The sequence below is a fragment of the Podarcis melisellensis genome, assembly GCF_964234715.1.
Source record: "Podarcis melisellensis genome assembly, chromosome: 4".
In the NCBI taxonomy this organism is placed as follows: domain Eukaryota; kingdom Metazoa; phylum Chordata; class Lepidosauria; order Squamata; family Lacertidae; genus Podarcis; species Podarcis melisellensis.
This window is the reverse complement of record NC_138531.1, coordinates 66,676,062-66,694,023: the sequence shown is the minus strand read 5'-3', so window position 1 is coordinate 66,694,023 and position 17,962 is coordinate 66,676,062. Positions and strand designations below refer to the sequence as shown.

Below are 17,962 nucleotides of genomic sequence, written 5' to 3'. Positions count from 1 at the left end.
GGTGACTCAATGGATGTGACTGTTACCTATGTACAAAAGGCCACATTCTAGCCAGACAAAACTCAGAGGTTTCTACTCACACATCTTTCAATCCTGGCAAGTAAGAGACCTCACAGTTCAAGGACACAATCCAGTCAGGCAAAAGCCCATGAGGAGCAGAGACTATGAAGAGTCTGACTTGGGGTCTGGTTATTGTCTAGGGCAGGGGTAGTCAACCTTTTTATACCTACTGCCCACTAATGCATCTTTCTTGATGGTAACATTTCCTTACCGCCCACCAGTGCTCGATGGAAGGAGGATTCAGCTTGTGCCGTAGAACCCCCTACTGCCCACCTAGAATCCTGAAATGCCCACTAGTGGGCGCTAGGGACCAGGTTCATAACCCCTGGTCTAGGGAGAGCCTGGAAAGCCAGTTTGCAAGATCTGGATAGACAAATTTGGCACCTGGGCTTGAGATTCCCCAGCCTGTCTTAAAGCATGAACATTTAGGTATATATACATGTGTACACGCACACACACACACACACACACACACAGAGAGAGAGAGAGAGAGAGAGAGACTGCGCATTTAAAATATGCACACTGCACCTTTCTGCACTATCAACACTTTACATAAATGGTTACTGTAGCTTTTGTTTGGCAATTGTCTACAGGATATGTATTTAAAAACCAATCAACCACTGTATACTTCCACATTTGATACTGAAATTACTGTGTGGAAGTTTATAGGGTTTTCATGGGGTGGGGGACATTGGAGGCAGGCTATGATCCATGAGTTGGAAAAGTGGAGATCACAGGACCCATCATGGACCATGGTCATCCTCTGATGTTCACATGTTCAAAGTATGTGGAAAGCTATTCTATAGGTCTGGATAGCTCAGTTGGTTAGAACATGGTTAGAGTGTGCCATAGTTGCATATTCAATCCCAGTATGGGACAGCTGCATATTCCTGCATTGCAGGGGGTTGGACTAGATGATTCTCAGGGTCCCATCCAACTCTACAATTCTTTCATTCTTCGATGCTATGTGTACTGTTGCTCTATGAACATACCATTCTTCCACCTGTTGAGGGTCACTGAATGGGCAAGTGGCCTTCCTTGCATGGAAAGACTCTGTCCATAGAAAGGCTGCATGGGATTTAGCTCAGTGGTAGAGCTATGCATACAGGGAGTCTCTGATTCAATGCCTGATGTCTCCAGGTGGGGCTGGGAGACAACCTTGTCGGACCACCTGTAGAGTGGCTGCCCGTCAGTGTAAGCAGTACTGAGCTATATAGGACGATGAGCTGATTTGGTAGAAGGCAGATTCCTGTGTGCATTCATTTATGCAATCTGATACATTTATATGCTGCTGAATCATTAGCATTTCTAAGCGGTGTACGTAAAAACAAGCCATGCAGAAAATGAAACGATAAAGCAATGAGCCATAAAACTAAATGCTGCCTTAAAGTGTTTGCTGGAACAAGAGCACCTTAGTCAAGTGCCTGAAGTTCAGCAAAGAGGGTGTGTGTCTAATCTTAGCTGGGATGGGATTCCACAGGCTTGGGCCAGCTACAGGGAATGCACGGCTTTGAGCTATACGTTGGCATGTATGCAGAACGCCTTCCCACTTGCTTAGAATTCCTGATAAAGTTGCTGGCAGGGCAACATGGGGGCCTACAACTTCCTCTGTGTCTTGCCTGAGTCCCCTTCCACCAACTGTACACCTCGAAGCAGCAAGAATAACTTTAAACGCCAATCAAATTGCTGTAGTCTGGAAGGTGTACTATGATGCCCTTACCTGTAAGAAATAGCCACAGATCTATTCCTAGAAATTGCCTTGTGAATGGTTGCTGATAACCATAATCCCATGTAGTAGAGTAGGAGAGCTGGGGGGGGGGATCACATCTGGCAACCAATGTTCCCCTTTGGTTTCATGGGTAGATGAATCTAAAAAGCCCGGGACACAGTTTTTACGGCCCTCAAGCAGCTATGGTGGCTCATTTACCAGAAGGAATGTATTTAGCGTGAACTGAAAGTGTATGCTCAATTCTGACCAAACTAAGCCTCCTGATGTATGTTTTGCTCTAGGAGGCTTAGTTTGGTCAGGATTTGGTCAGAGAGATTTCGTCACTTCCAGAGTTAATGCTAAATACATTCCTTCTGGTAAATGAGCCACCATAGCCACTAGAGGGCTGTGAAAAATTGTGTCATGGACTTTTTAGACCAGGGGTCAGCAAACTTTTCCAGCAGGGGGCCGGTCCACTGTCCCTCAGACCTTGTGGGGGGCCGGACTATATTTTTTGGGGGGAAATCAACAAATTCCTTTGCCCCACAAATAACTCAGAGATGCATTTTAAATAAAAGGACACATTCTATTCATGTAAAAACACACTGATTCCTGGACCGTCTGCAGGCCGGATTTAGTAGGCGATTGGGTCAGATCTGGCCCCCGGGCCATACTTTGCCTACCCATGTTTTAGACTCCTCTACCCATGTACTATCTGAAACAAAAGGGGCGCATTTGTTTGCAACGGTGAAATATATTGGCATTATTTTCAGCTCTCCTACCCCACTAATGGTCTGTCAGTTGTGTTGCAGGGGGCAACAGCCCAAAAACTGAGAAGAAGGTAGGAGAGCCAGGAATCAACTTGATCAGTTCAGTTTCTGGTATCTCCAGTTAAAGGGACAAGCTAGCAAGTAACTAGACAAACCTCTGCTTGAGGCACTGAAAAGCTCTTTGTGGAGGGTAAGCCAGTCAATGAGTGCTAGCCATGATGGCTATATATTGCCTCCAGGTTCAGAGATGACATGGATCTGAAAACCAGTTGCTGTGGAGCACAGGGGTATCCTGCTTATGGGCTTCTCATAGCGATCTGGGTGGCACCCTGAGAAACAGGATGCTGACTTTATATTCTGATTTAGCAGGACTTTTATTATGTCCCCCCCCCCTTTTCTAGGTGGGCCATCGGGTACCAATTCAAATCATAGCACAGGCTGCACATGACGTTTGCCTATTTTTGCTGCTGCTGCTGCTGCTTTTTTACTTTGTTCAATAGCTGCACAAACGCAGCAGTTCAGCTCCAGTGAAAATTAATAGGTAATAGATTCGGAACATACCAAAGGCAGTTCCCCTCTTTGCAACTCACGATGAATGTAAGGAATGAGCTTGTGACCACAAGTTATGGTGAAGGCCACTGGCTTAGAGATGATCTTAGAAGAGGATATACAGATTCAGGGACAAGGCATCTGTCAGTGGAACGTCCCTGTTGAAAGTAGCGTATCCGATGTCGGGGACAGATGATGTGGGGACGGGCAGTTGTTTATAAGCATCCAAGAGACATTTGTCTGGCCGCTTGATGGTCTGCTGCAAAGAGGGAAGTTCTTAACGCTAACTAGATTGTAGAACATGCTATTTCCAGAAGGTTAGTTGTCTCTGGTGTGATTAAGCTTTACAGTGTTCCTATGTGGTAATTGGCAGCAAGCATCTCTCTTTGGGGAACTGAAAGCTGATTGAAACATTCAGCAGGGTTTGTAATGCAATTCCTCACAAGACTGTGCCACTTCAGAGTGCACTTGGGGGAGATCACTTCTTTTAAAGTACCACAGAGCAAAATTTCCCTGCATGTGCTTTTCTAGTATGTCACGTAAATTATCTAGGTGTTCATTGGCATGAGAATGCATTCAAGCATGTGATCCTGTGCAGGTTTTCTGAGGTGCAACAATAGTCCGGTAACACTTTTCACCCAGATCATTGTGATTTAGGGAGCAATCCTAAACACTGAAAGCTGGCATAAATTATGCTAGTTTAAATGAAGCCTGCATAAAGAATGCCAGTTCTAGAGCTTAGTCGTTAGGCTCCGGGAAGGGGAAATGCCACCTGAGTCAACAGTGGTTCGGAGTGGAAAGAAGCCACTGAAACCCAGAGAGCCAGCTCAGCTGGCAACTCCCTAGGAACCGTGGCCACCTATTGACATGCATGGGAAATATCCTAGGTGCCTTTATCAGGTGTGTACAAACACATGTCATGTGGCACACAATTTACAGCATGGGAATGCAAAGCAGTGGGATGGAGTGCACATGGTGCCCACAGTAATGCTCGCCATGGCAGCCAATCAGCATGCCGAGCACAGCACATGCCCCAGGCATGCCCACTACGTCCCTTGCCAATCATGCAGCCAATTGCAGTGAGGGCTAGTGGTTACAGGAGCACCCCCAACCAGTGACCTACATCTCCTGGTGTCCAGTTTCCCTACAAAACAATTCCACCTCACATAGCACTACAGGCTATGGCAAGAGTTAATTGTGGCAGTCAGCTGGCATATCTGCATTACAGGTTGGGTTCAGCAGTCACTTATTCTTCCCAAAGAACACTTGTTCTATATGGGGAAAGGAGGATACAGGGTACCCGGTACAAGATTCTTTTGGGGAAGCCATGACAGTGCAGAATGATTACATGTTTGAGTGTAGATATGTGATATGAGAGGAAGGGTCAGTTTGGATAGGGGACAGGTGCCTGTGAGACAGAGGCCACAACTCTCATCCCCTACCCCTATTCTTTATTAATTTCAAAAGTGAACGGGGCAAGAGATCAGTTTATGGTCCTTGTCAGAACTGTCTCATGAAACTCACCTCCTACATTTTTCCAGCTCATCTCTTTTCTTGGGTAGCCTCCGACTGAGTATTGGTGTTATTTTGCAGGAGTCTAAGCTTTGCTGTTTGGACTCCCCTCTTGTTCCACTCTCCTGCTCTGTTGGACTCCCTTGTTGAGCTTCTCTTGCCTCAAAACGCCTAAAGCGGCAAGAGGCAAAGCAGCTGGCACAGGCTCGAAGCAGAGTATCGTGAGTGTTGTAAGAAACAGACGTGTCACATTAACCCATTAAAAAGACTCCTGTTGTCTCACGCAGCAGTTTGGTTAGACTCTGGAAGCCTGGGATGGTTTGGGTAAGTTTGATCTGTGCATGCTGTTCCTATCGACAGATTCTAATTTCTTTGGGGAACGGAGCTAAGAATAAATGTCTGGACCATACTGATTCTGTTATGGGATAATGAACTGTGTGTTTATACTGAGTTTGTTGCATCGAGGGAGGGAAAGAGGGAACAAATAGTCTGCTCTTATTGAATTTAATAGCAAAACACCCATGTTTTCATGAAGCAAAGCTGATCTGAGGGGGTGTCGTCTGGGTCTGAGTGAGCAATCTGACATTTTCAGGCACAATCATAGACTAGTGCTTGTTCTTCCACACTTGCATTCTTAAATAATTATTCAGCAGAGCGGAGAACCAAAAAAGAGGGAGTCAGGAAAGGCAATATTTTCACAGTGGCTTTACATCTACTATATTAATTAAAACTCTGAGGGGATCTACATCTGTCTGAAACCCAGCTTAAAATATGAACTTAAACTTCAGAGGGAAAGCATTATAATAAAGATGTCACATCATATTGAAACATTGCTAACGGTGCTAAGGTGATTTACAAGCTAAAGTTAATAGAGCTACACTCAAAGCTGCATCTCGCAAATGAGGGTGTTGGTATGAAGCCAGCCAAGTTCCAAGACACAGCAATATATTCCCATCACAACCCATAAGTGCCAATATTGCTGAGGTTGGTTACTTTAGTAAATATAAAAGGGCTGCTTTTTCTCCTCTCCCTTGGTAGGCACCCCATGAAAATTTGATGTGCTGATTTTATTTTAGATGCATACAAGGGGTTAATTCTAAAGTGGGGGAGACAGGTTTTGTTTGGCCTCTGCAGTGTTTTTTCGATGTTTTCCTTATGATTATCTGATCTGATTTGCAGCTATACAGAAATCCTGAATATTCATTTTGTGATTTACCTTCATTTGTGCGCTATTTGATAGCTGTCTGATGTCAGCGTTTTTTAACCCTGGATTTATCATCACCTTCAAAGAATGCCATAGTCTCATTCTCTCTCTCCCCCCCCCCCAACCATCCCACACATTCATAACATTAGCGTTTGTAACACAATGATCATCTGGCCAAGCTCATTCAAGTCTGCTGGGAGTTCAGGCTCCTCCAGAAAGCAGAGCAACAGAACTATTAAAGAGTGCAATAGCTACATTTACTTCTACTTGATTGCAAAGTCCACAGAGATAATATTCTGCACCAACACCTGCATTTGTGCAATTTTCATGCTGTCAATCAATCAAAATTTGTGAAAGGGTCTGGGAAATGAGAGCCACTTAGTCTTTGCTGAGCATATTATTGATATGCTGATTAAGCATAACGCAACTGATTATTAACCGCAATTCACATAAATTGCAGCAGTACAGATGTGGAATGGTGGGGGAATCAAGTCTCTTCAGTCAATAATACAGATCTGAGCACACCCATACAGGATAGGGGGAAAAACCCACTAGAGTGGAAACTACAACCTATGTGAAAAGTTGCCTTTTTTCCAGGATGCACCAGGGCTCCATATGCATTTCAAGGGAGACCAGCTAACCTCCTCTATTGAAGTGAATGGGGAAGCCAGATGCACATCAGTTCCACAAGAGCTCTGTGTCTATAGTAGAGCATATAGAGTTTTAGTTTGGGTACATGGCATTTTAATTTTGTTTTCACAAGGGTCATCACCCTTAGGCCAGGCCTGAACTTCCCATAGCTTCCATTTAATAACAGAAGCAGGTTGGAATAGGGACCATAAGACCCTTTTTAATGATGCATCTGAATGATATGTACAAATGACTGGTGGCTTTAACACTGAGGATGCTTTACAAAATGAGGCCAGTAATTGACTAGGCTAGCTTTGAATTGCCGGCACTAGATCCTGTGAGTATGCCAACTGAAACACAGATGTGATTGCGGTTCTGAAAGACTGTATATCCATGTGCATATGAACTGTCTAGTGGGATTCTGAGTTTTGCTCTTGACAAGCCAAGTCAATCGTCATTGCACCAAAGAAAGCACCAAATAAGCCTTTTGAACTTCTGCCTCCAGTCCATCTTCCATATGACACATCCCCTTTTGGAGATCTGGAGTCTCTTGAAGGCCATATTTTTGGTTTGAGAACAGGCACTTCTCCTGTGCTTCATTGTCTCTCACCTGGTACACTACCTGTGCTATTGAACTGGCAAGGTAGTATGGGAGGACACTCAGCTCCTTGGGTGCAGAGGAAAGGCATCTGTGATGGTCCTCCCTGCCAGGTTCAGGTCAGGGGTCCCATGATGGCCAGTATCAGGTTCAGAGCTAGAAACTCAGTCCACCTCCTCAACTGATATCCTCTGATAATAACCCACTTACTTCTTGACTCCAGGGTTGTAACAATGCCATTGGTCCCACACAATACAACCCCCCCCCCCGTCTCTCAGTATAAGTGGGAATGTATCTATTCTTGTAGTTGCATGGCCTGTCTTGTATTTTGTGATAGTTCAGTTGGTAGAGCATGAGACTCTTAATCTCAGGCTGTGAGTTTGAGCTCCACATTGGTCGAAAGATTCCTGCAGAAGATTTATACGATCTGAAAAGAAAACAGCTTATACATCTTTTGAGATGCTTTTGTAAAAATAATGTGATGTATATCTCATTATGAGAAGCCCAGAATTCCTCTGAAACAGCCTCCTTTGGCTTCTGATTTGTCTGAAGCTGTTTCACACCCCTAGTGTGTCTACACAGCTGCACACAAGCACAAACAAACTAATGTATTGTAGTCAAGCGTAGCAAAAATGAAATGCAAGTTGCCACATATATGTCCTTAAGCCTGTGATCCTTTACTCCCAGGTAAGTAGGGTAAGGATCATTTCCTTAGTCTTTAAATGTTAAGAAGTTTTCCCCTCTATCTACATCTTTTCTTGCACCTAGTTGTGTAATTTTGCACTCTGTGTATCACTAATAGACCCTGAAATATGTAGTCAGAATATTCCTTATGCATACTAAATACTGAGATTTCTTTGGGGTGGGTTTTTTTTTTAGCATTAAAATAAATAAATAAATGGAGTGAATAGATGTGTCTATCTGCTTTCCTATTAAATTGTCTTAAATCCAAGCACTTGAGCTTAACCAAGTTGTGGCTGAAACGAATTACAGTATCTAAAATCTCTTTGATCCCGCTTGGCAATCATAATTCCTTTTCTTGCCAAGAGCTTGTATGGAGTAAAAATGGGGGAACATGTTTATATAAAAGTGAAGTGTTACACATAAGAAAGAAGTACCAAGCCCGCAAGTATAAAATGGGGAATAGCTGGCTGGCTAAAGAAGATGGGGAGGAGTAGCAGTTTTGGAAAACAAACACGCATATGAGGCAGTAACATATTGTGCTAACCAAAATGACATAACCCAAGCATTGATATGATCTCATTTTGAGTTCTGTGCTCCAGGCTGAAGGCCACATGTAAGGAACTGTTTCATAAATGGTAAAAGCTTTCAAGAGAACTGGGGATGAGAAGAGGTACAGAAGGCAAGAGCATTGGAGGGGAAGCTGAAGGATGTGGTCATGTTTAGGCTACAGACTGAAAGCATTTCCACAGCTCCCCCTTTTTATTGATGGTATCCAAATGAGGAAACATCCCTCCCTCTCTCTCTCTTTCTCACACCCACAGCCACCCAAACACCACCCTTTATGCGTGTGGTGACGTTTGTATTTCTGGAACCACTAAGAACATAATAATTCCCTTGCTGGATCAGAACCAAGATAAATTCAGTCCAGTATTTAATTTCTGACAGCAGACACATGGGTGTCTGGAAAACTCAAAAGGAGGGTCTTGGGCTTATGTTAGTGCAGCAGAAACAGTAGCATGTTTCTACCCTGTTCACTGCTTCTTTCATTCCTAGTCTTCTGTTTTCTCCTCTATGTTGAGTAATTATATTGTATGCCCCTCTGGGCAGAAACCTATATTCTTGGAACACGGCTAAGTGCTATTTAACAATCACAGTGGTGGTCGTTCCTTCTTTTGAAAAAAGCATCTAAGCTCACATGACAAGGCCTTTGTGCTTTGAGTGAAGGTGGCAAGAGTGGATATGGTTTGTAGGTATAGACAGGATTGCCATTTTGTGGATATTTTTTTTAAAAAAGAATACATGTTGGTGTTTTGCAGTGCTTACACTTTCAGTTTATTTTAGCATAATTTTTATATATTTTGTTAGGCATTATGAAACCACAGGATGTGGTCACATCTCTGAGCACTTCAGAATAGTGCAAGAAGCAAAGAATTTAAATTGCTGGTAGGTGGTAAATAGATGTCATCTGTATGGGAAGTTGGTTGAGTGGTGAAGTATGTAAGCTCTCCTGGTCGTGAGATATTATCCTTCCTTGGATGAATATGTAAATGGGCACCCATGAAAAATCACCTTAGGAATTAGGCATGCTCTTAAAGCAAGGCCCTTCCCCATTTTTTAAAAAACAATATTTTTATTTTATTTTTAAAAATAAAATGGCAAGCAATCAGGAAAGGACAACAGATTTCCAGATGAGAAGAACTTGTGCATAGGAGGCAGTACTATGAGACTATAAATTGGAATAGGTAAAGGTTTGGCAACGGCAACAGTAATTCTCTCGCACCCCAAACATAAAACACTGCAAGGATGAATGAAACAGTTTTGCAGCCGCTACTGATATTGCTGTGCACCCATTCCAAGGAAGTGCTCCAGTGTTTTGTTTCATTGTGGGGAGTGGCGTAGTGTGGGTTGTCAGCACCCGGGGCAAGGCAAGTAATTTGCGCCCCCTAACCCGTGGATTTGCGCCCCCTAACCCTAACCCCCAGATGTTGCGCCCGGTGCGGCCAGCCCCCCCCTGCACCCCCCACGCTACACCACTGATTGTGGGCCACTGTAGCCAAACTGGTCCTCAATGAAAGATTCTCCCCATGCATTTTTTCATGAGCTGCATCAAGTGGAACACAACCCACTGAAATTTCTGATGTAAGGGACTGCACACATGCCAATGGAGTCTGCAAAACACAACTCAACCCCTCCTCCTGTGAGCCTGCTTTTTGAAAATGGCAACTCTGTAAATTCAACCAGATTGTGATATTTGTACCTAGGTTGGTTTTTAAATTGATAATAACTCAAAGTAACGTAGTATAAAATATCAGTTTTGTTCCAATGTAAACCACTCTTCCTCTAGTAATCATTGCCCTCTTTTCATATTTTGAATATTTGCCCCCTGCCTGCCCCCCGCCCGTCCCAGTTTATGGCAGCACTCTTTCAGACATTTGCAGCTCTACTGTTTAAAATAATTAAAGCCACCACCGACCTAAGAAGTGCAGTTAAGAACATAGCAAGTACGCTGCCATTTCAGATTTGAGGGGAGGGGGTAGCACTGAAAGACCATCTTATTTAATTACATATATAATCAATCATTCTGCCATTTGCAAAATAACTTGTTGCAGATTGCGTATCATTTTTCTGTGGTTTTCAGCAATGTACTTTTCAGCTCCCATTCTGAGGCCTAAATAAAGATTTTATTTAGAACTTGTACTACGTATGTTTCAGCTTCCCATTTTCCCTTTTAACTTCGATGGTTAGAAAACAGTATCATTTCCCTTGTGGGTAGGCATTTTATTTCTGTCAGTCTCTCAGTATAAATGCAGACCATTTGTGGAAAGTTATCAGAGATGAGATCACATTGGAAGTTCCCTCCCTCCCATCCACCCCTCCACCGAATTCTCTAAAGAAAAGCTTGACTGTCATTTCTGAGTTTCCCACTGTTCTCTTATGCTGAATTTATTTACATAAAATAACATGGAACAAAATGGTGATGCTTGCCTGAAAATCGTGGTTGAATACCATCTTGAATGCAAATATCACCCACTTTTATTATATAGTATTTATGAGTCCGGAGGCCTTCACAGAAAGTGCATAATATAACACATATGAACAACTGGCTGTAAATTTCTACTTTTCTAAACTTTGCACCATCTGACACTCCTCTGACTCTACTTTTTAGAGCAAATGGAGCTCCAAAAATAACTGAAGAGATTAGTTTTGAGGTTGCCCTGATAGGTTTAATCCGAAAGGGTGTTCATACATTATTTTAAATGAGTGTACAGTTTGTATACAGCAAGTCCATATGTTCACTTGTAGAGACAGCCTGTGCCTGTGTTTGGTGTAACCCGTGAAATGTTTTTTACATCTTTGAGATGCTAAAGAAAGCTTTTATTGTGAAAGGTTCTCATTTATTAAGGACTGGTGTTGCTTACCTTCTTAGAGTAGGAAATGCTTCCAAACTAGCTTTTGGAAGAAGAACTCCAATGCTTTAGTGTGTGAGACCAGGAGGATGTTTAGTTTTGCAAAAGGGAGGTGGACCACTCAGCTCCTGTACTTCCAGCACAGTAAATGGACACCCCATTTGCCCTGTGAAGGTTCAGAGGTCTTATGTTGTCTGTGAACTTGGCAGAACAAACAGCACCTCTTTCGCAGAGAGCAACGACTTTAGTTCAGAACAGTGTTCTGAACTGTGCTCCTTTTCAGGAATCACGTTAAGGCGAGTCAAAAGTATACTAATTAAGGTCATAGGTGCCACCATAACTGTTGATGCCAGGGTAGAGAAGACTGTCCACGAAAACATGCTAATCATTCAGTTTCCCCAGGCACTCATGCTTTCAGAAGCCAAGAGATGGCTTGTTCTTTCTGGTTTTGTGTGCTCATCTCTATGGTTGCTGCTGTGAGTAGATGCACTGATGTGCAGAAAATTTCAACTGCTGTTGCCTAAGGGAACACTTCACAAGGTTTGATGGGGCCATGAAGGGCTGGAGCAGACATCTAGCTACTCTGAGTGCTGCAGCTTTTGAAATGGAAAACCCAGTTGGGAGTTACAGCTGTTCAAATATTTTTAGCAGCAACATATTCCAAAGGGTATGCTGTCTGTCACTGCTGTCCCTTACCTTTGTGGAGATGTGATGGACAGCAACCTTGTGCTGATTCTGAGACCGCTTGCCAACAGAAAAGTGTCTAGGCCTTTCACAGATCCCAGAATGCAACATTCCCGATTGCTTCGCAAGTATTTGCTTCTGCCATAGTCTATCAATGCAGGGTATCAACTGTGCCATGACCAGTGCTGTTGTTAAGTGGAATGACAGGCACTTAGTTTGACGTGTCATGGAAAGGTAGTAAAATACTATTGCTGCATTTTTACTTCCCAGAATGGGGAGAGGTGCTTGTGGGATTTTTCTGCCTTCGATGCCAAAATAATTTGGCTTGCTTGAGGGTATTTGATGGGCAAGGGGATATTTGATATTCTGCATCCAGCAGCAAAAAGTCTTATTTCTTGGGCTGTCTTTGGGTCCTGCTTACATAGTAGTCCATTATTATTATTATTATTATTATTATTATTATTATTATTATTTAGCTCAATCCATTTATGAATTGCTTCCTACAAAAGATCTCAAAGAGATTTTACAATGAAAGCTCCAATAATAAATCATTTTCAGATACCCTATTTTTCGCTCTATAAGACGCATCAGACCACAAGACGAGCCTAGTTTTTGGAGGAGGAAAACAAGAAAAAAAATATTCTGAATCTCAGAAGCCAGAACAGCAAGAGGGATTGCTGCGCAGTGAAAGCAGCAATCCCTCTTGCTGTTCTAGCTTCTGGGATAGCTGTGCAGCCTGCATTCACTTCATAAGACGAGCACACATTTCCCCTTACTTTTTAGGAGGGAAATGTGTGCGGTATTTAAATATGGTATTTAAAACAATTTCAGATTCAGTACAGATACAGGTTCAGATACAAAGACTTGTAGGAAAAGGAAGGTGTTCAATAGGCGCTGCAAAGGCAATAGAAATGGCACTAGTCTGATATGCAGTGGGAGCCTAAAAGGTAGGGTCTTTCATAAGTCAAAGCCCATTTTGTATATCACATGGAATGGGCCTCCTGATGAGATGTTACCCCTCTCCCACAGAGCGCCATCAAGCATCCCTGTACTAAGCATGTCTTCAGAAATCTGTCAAAATGAATTCAGTGGATTTAGTTTCCAGTAAGCGCACACTTAGAAGTGAAGACTGCAATGAGAAAACAGTGCCAAAGAGAAAGGCAGTTGGGCTGGGCACTCCATAGAGTAAAAATTGCCCCAAATGACTCCGGCGTACTTTTTCAGTTTGCACATCCCACCAGATTTGATCCACCCCTTGCTGGTTTAGGTGCCCTGTGATGATTTCTTTTTATAATTCTGTTTTGTTGTAAAAATTCAAGGAAACCCATAATTAAAGCTGCCCTGCTACAGGGAGCACAAGCTGCCAGATTAGGGGTCAGTTCTTGCTAATCTCTCCCCCCCCCACCTGAACTGAACAGAACCTTCTAGGAGGAAGCTGCTACCTGGTGTTTCAGGGGGGCTTTGCTGAACGGGGATTATCTGTGATTAAATATTAGGAAAGGTTTGGTCCAAGGCAAAGGATATTGCTGAATAGATGTATTTTATTCTGTGAACTGCCCTGCGATCTTGTGATGAAGGGCAGTATATAAATTAAATAAATAAAATGCAGCACTACTAGTGCCCTCTAAGAAACCAGTGCAGTTTTGAAAGTGGTTAAAATAAGTCCAGTGGTACCTCAGGTTAAGAACTTAATTCATTCTGGAGGTCTGTTCTTAACCTGAAACTGTTCTTAACCTGAGGTACCACTTTAGCTAATGGGGCCTCCCGCTGCCACCACACAGTTTCTGTTCTCATCCTGAAGCAAAGTTCTTAACCCAAAGTACTATTTCTGGGTTAGTGGAGTCTGTAACCTGAAGCGTCTGTAACCCAAGGTATCATTGTACAGCTTTGAAAGGTTGAGTCTGCCGTCTTGATCCAGAATGGTGTTCCACGGTATCCAAACTTTGACAGAAATCTGCTCGTCCATCTCTGGTGCCATCATGCAAAGTTTACTTATGGCATCTTAAGACTGCTGAAATGAACAAGTCTTTGTCATGCACTGAAATTAAGCAAGGAGGGTATGAGTCCCATCTAAGTCAGGGGGGAATTCCACAGGCATCTGAGCCATGGGAGAGCACCAACCTAGACTTCTCCAAAGATATCAGTGATAAGGCAGGACTATAAGGTAAGGTTACCAGACGTTCCCGTTTCCTTGATTTACAAATCAGTCCCCTGACAAAATCCATTGAAGTTGAAAAGTGTCCCCGGATTCATTGAAAAGAAACCTGGTAACCTTACTATAAGGGATCTAGCAATTCTTAAGATATCCTGGACCCAAGTTGCTCATGACCTTGTACATTAATACAACAATCTTGAACCTGGCCCAGCAACATGCAGGCAGCCAGAAGTGCTGTTGGGAACCAACTTTTTAATTTTGCTTGCAGCTAATTGACAAGAAACAGGGCCTGAGTGGCACTGAAGAGCTCGTGTGTGGAAGCACCCCTTTCTCTCAGTTACTTTCACAACATGCTGAGAATCTGTCTGGGAAGAGCACTATTTTCAAGGTCCCCATGGGTGATGTGACATAGAGCAAAAGGGTATCAGAGTGGAACTCCAAAATAAACCAAGGTAAGCTTTCTCTACAGAAAGCTTACTCCTTTATCATATTGCTTCTTACGGCTGTGGGAGCCAAAGGAGCAATTTATTATGCCAACCTCCACTTTAGCTACAAAGAATAATATTCAACAGCAAGTTGAAATGTGCCCTTGAAGGGCCATGGCCAATTATATACATGTAAGAAAACATTTGACAGGTTGCTACACTCTGCATTTATATACACACACACACAGCACACACACACTCCAGAATGAGATGAATGCACTAAAAGATTGCTTGCTGTTTTTAATTATACAAGGCCCTTTGATTGAACAGCACCTTTTCTGAATATGGGAAAAAAGTTATATTTTTATAGGGCTGGTCAAATCTGAAGTTCAGTAATGTAATAGTGAAGTGGATCCTTGGTCCTTCTGAATGGTCAGATGGAATTTGATGCCACTGGGGAAAGGCTGCCTTTTTTTTTCAGTGTATGCAAAATTTCTGCATAATTGTGCCTGACATGTTTGGAAGTAGCTTTTTTAAAACCACATGTATTGGAACTGGTAAGGGAAGGTATTTACAAACATTGGTAAAACGTGATTCGGGTGTTTGTTTAGCCTGGTTTAGTAGTTGAGTTAAAGGCATCTCTTTTAATTAATGTAAACAAGTTTGGTATGTCCTCGTAGTGCATTGTGCGTAGGAAACTAGTTCATTTGGTCAGTTTGGGCCTGGTTCTCATCTGTCTGCCTATTCGTCATTTATCAAAAGTGATGGCTCCACACAATCTGATTTCCTTGGGCATTTTTTGGTAAACCTGAGGCAGGATTTTCTGTAATTAAACATTCACGTGGTTCCTTTTATGCTCAAGGACAAGATATTTAACCAGCTAACAATCAAAACATATCCTGCCCCTCATTTTCTTTGTGCTAGGAAACCCTCAAACAGCTGCACTCATTCTCTTAAATTTTAGCTAATTCTTTTCTCCTGGTGTTTCGTTATTTCAAAGGAGTGAAGAAGGGCTAGTATTTAGGACGCAACTGTAGAAAAAGTTTGCTCCAAGGCATATGTGATTGTCTGTGAATGGATGTAGGTTTAGTTCCAAGTTCATATGAATCTGCTTAGCTTGGAGCACAGCCTGACACTTCTTCCTGTTTCTGAAAATTATCTGTGTATTCTTTGTTGTATATGGGTACACTTAGCTTCCTGTTCACTGATGATTCTACCTTTATACTGAGTGAGTGTCCATGCAGCTCAGTATTGTCTACACCAGGCATGGGGAACCTGTGACCCACCAGCTGTTGCTGGACCGCAAATGCCATCATCCCTGACCATTGGCCATGTTGGCTAGGATTGATGGGAACTCGAAACATCTTGAAGGACCACAGGTTTCTTCTTCCTCCTCTACAATAATTGAATCCACACTCCAGAATTTCAAATAAGAGTCATTACTAGCTCTGCTTGGAGATACAAGGGGTTGAATTGAGGTGAAGCCTTCTACATTCAAACCACATCCAAACTAAATTCTCATTCGTGACTACTCTGACATCTTTCTCTAATCAACTTCTCCATTAATGCAATCAATGCAAATCTTACTGTACACCCAGTATTTGAGACTGTCTCTACAACCAATGCTAGTAAGTGTCAGAGTTCAATGTACCCATCTAAGAATTTTGGATCAGGACTCTTTTAAGTGTATTTACCGTATTTTTTGCTCTATAAGATGCACTTTTCCCCTCTTAAAAAGTAAGGGGAAATATCTGTGCATCTTATGGAGCGAATGCAGGCAGGAGGCTCTACTCAGTGCTCCCTTTAAAGAGTCGTGCTGCCCTTCTCCCTCCTCGAGGAAAAGCCCCCAAGAGCCGCACACACGCTCCACACACTCTTTAAAGGGAGCACAGCTCTTGGGGGAACCTTAGCCATGCGCAGCCTCTTCCGGACAGGGGATCCCTCTTGCTGTCCTGGCTTCTGGGATTCAGAATCTTTTTTTCTTGTTTTCCTCTTCCAAAAACTATGTGCGTCTTATGGTCTGGTGCGTCTTATAGAGCAAAAATATGGTAACTATTAAGAATCAGTCTCAACAAAAAGAAAAAGCAAGAAAACAAAAATGGGGAAGAGGCTTAGAGAATCTGTAAATAGTAAATTATACAGTATTTCTTTAGTGCATTCATCAGCATTATTTCAGTGGCAGTTATCTAATGATAAAAAACTTAGATATTCAAGTAAGTTTGGAGCAGGGATGATTATTAATGAACTAAATGTTTCCTTTATTAGGTAATGAAAGTGATATGATGTTTATATCATATTTGTATTCAGTCCTTTCTCCAGTGAATTTTTTTTTTGGGGGGGGGGGTGACATACAATTTTTTATTTATTTAACAAAACTTTTATACCACTTAATCAAAATAGAAACATCTTAAATTACTTTACATAAAATAATGTAAAATATTTATCAAAAGATATAGATATGAACAACAAAAAATTAAGAGATGGCTTTTGGCAGTGGCAAATACTAGAATAAAGGACTGCCTCCTTGCAGAATGAACATTATGTGGCACTTGCAAAATTTCAGATTCCACTAATCAAAGAGGTCGAGGGGGCACGTGTAGGGTAAGGCTTCATGTAAGCTGGCCTCAAGCTGTTGAGAGCTCTATATGTCACCAGGAGCACCTTGAACAAATGCTTCGCCAGTTAGAACTATGAGCAGAAGTGGAATGTGCTGACAGGATCTCACTTCTTCAGTTTCTGGAGCAGCTGCAAGAGAAGCGCAACATAGAACACATTGTAGTAATTCATTCTTGAAGGTACCAGATCCAGGGCTACTGTGACAAAACTGGACCCAGAAGCCACCATAGACTTTTTTCAGGTTCTGTCAGAAGGGAGTCCCTATCCAGTGAAAGTAATTGGCCAATTTCTTGGAGAGGGGAGCCATTCACCCACAGTACCACCATCTTACCAGAATTCAAGCTTATATTATTTTCCTTCACACAACCACCACTGCATGTAGACATGCATGCAGGGCCTATAGAGGGGTTGCATTGTCACAGCATGAAAGAAAACATACTAGGTCATGTTGGGATTTCATTCCTCCCGTTGCAGGATGTGAGATTGTTTTCATCACATGTCTGTGTTGACATTCCATACTGTTGGAGTCATGAGAATGGAAGTTTCAGGCCAAATGGCTGAAATATTGGGAGATCTTGGAACAAGAAGGAGATAAATTGAAATTGCAGAGCTTTGAAAAACTAAAAGATAAAGTGCGAGATTGGCTTCATTATTATCAAATAAGGGAGGCTTACAATTTGGACAAGAAAAAGTGGTTTCTGGGTGGAAAAATCAAAATTGGAAACAGAACTGTTAGATCCCAAAACTAAGATACTATCAAGAATGCATAACTTGCTGTTGAAATGGAACACTCAGGATGAAACGGTGAAATCTGCTATGATAAAATGGGCACAAGATGTTGGACATAGCATTATGTTTGCTGACTGGGAACAGTTATGGACCACAGGTATGAAATTTACGGCATGTAATGCCTTAAGAGAGAATATTATGAAAATAATATACAGGTGGTACATGACACCA

General features: G+C 42.4%; 1 protein-coding gene across 5 annotated transcripts in view; it reads left to right on the top strand.

The window, feature by feature from the left end:
* The window catches only part of EPHA3 (EPH receptor A3), a 203,032-nt gene that overhangs the window by 23,544 nt on the left and 161,526 nt on the right, over nucleotides 1-17,962 (top strand). The window contains exon 1 of one of the 5 annotated variants that reach the window (XM_081908400.1): nucleotides 4,819-4,923. The exons of the other annotated variants lie outside the window; for them this stretch is intronic. Within the exon in view, the coding sequence (XP_081764526.1) occupies nucleotides 4,915-4,923 (9 nt within the window). The 5' untranslated portion in view covers nucleotides 4,819-4,914. Of the gene's footprint in view, nucleotides 1-4,818; nucleotides 4,924-17,962 lie in introns of those variants that run through there. 5 annotated transcript variants of the gene reach the window in all.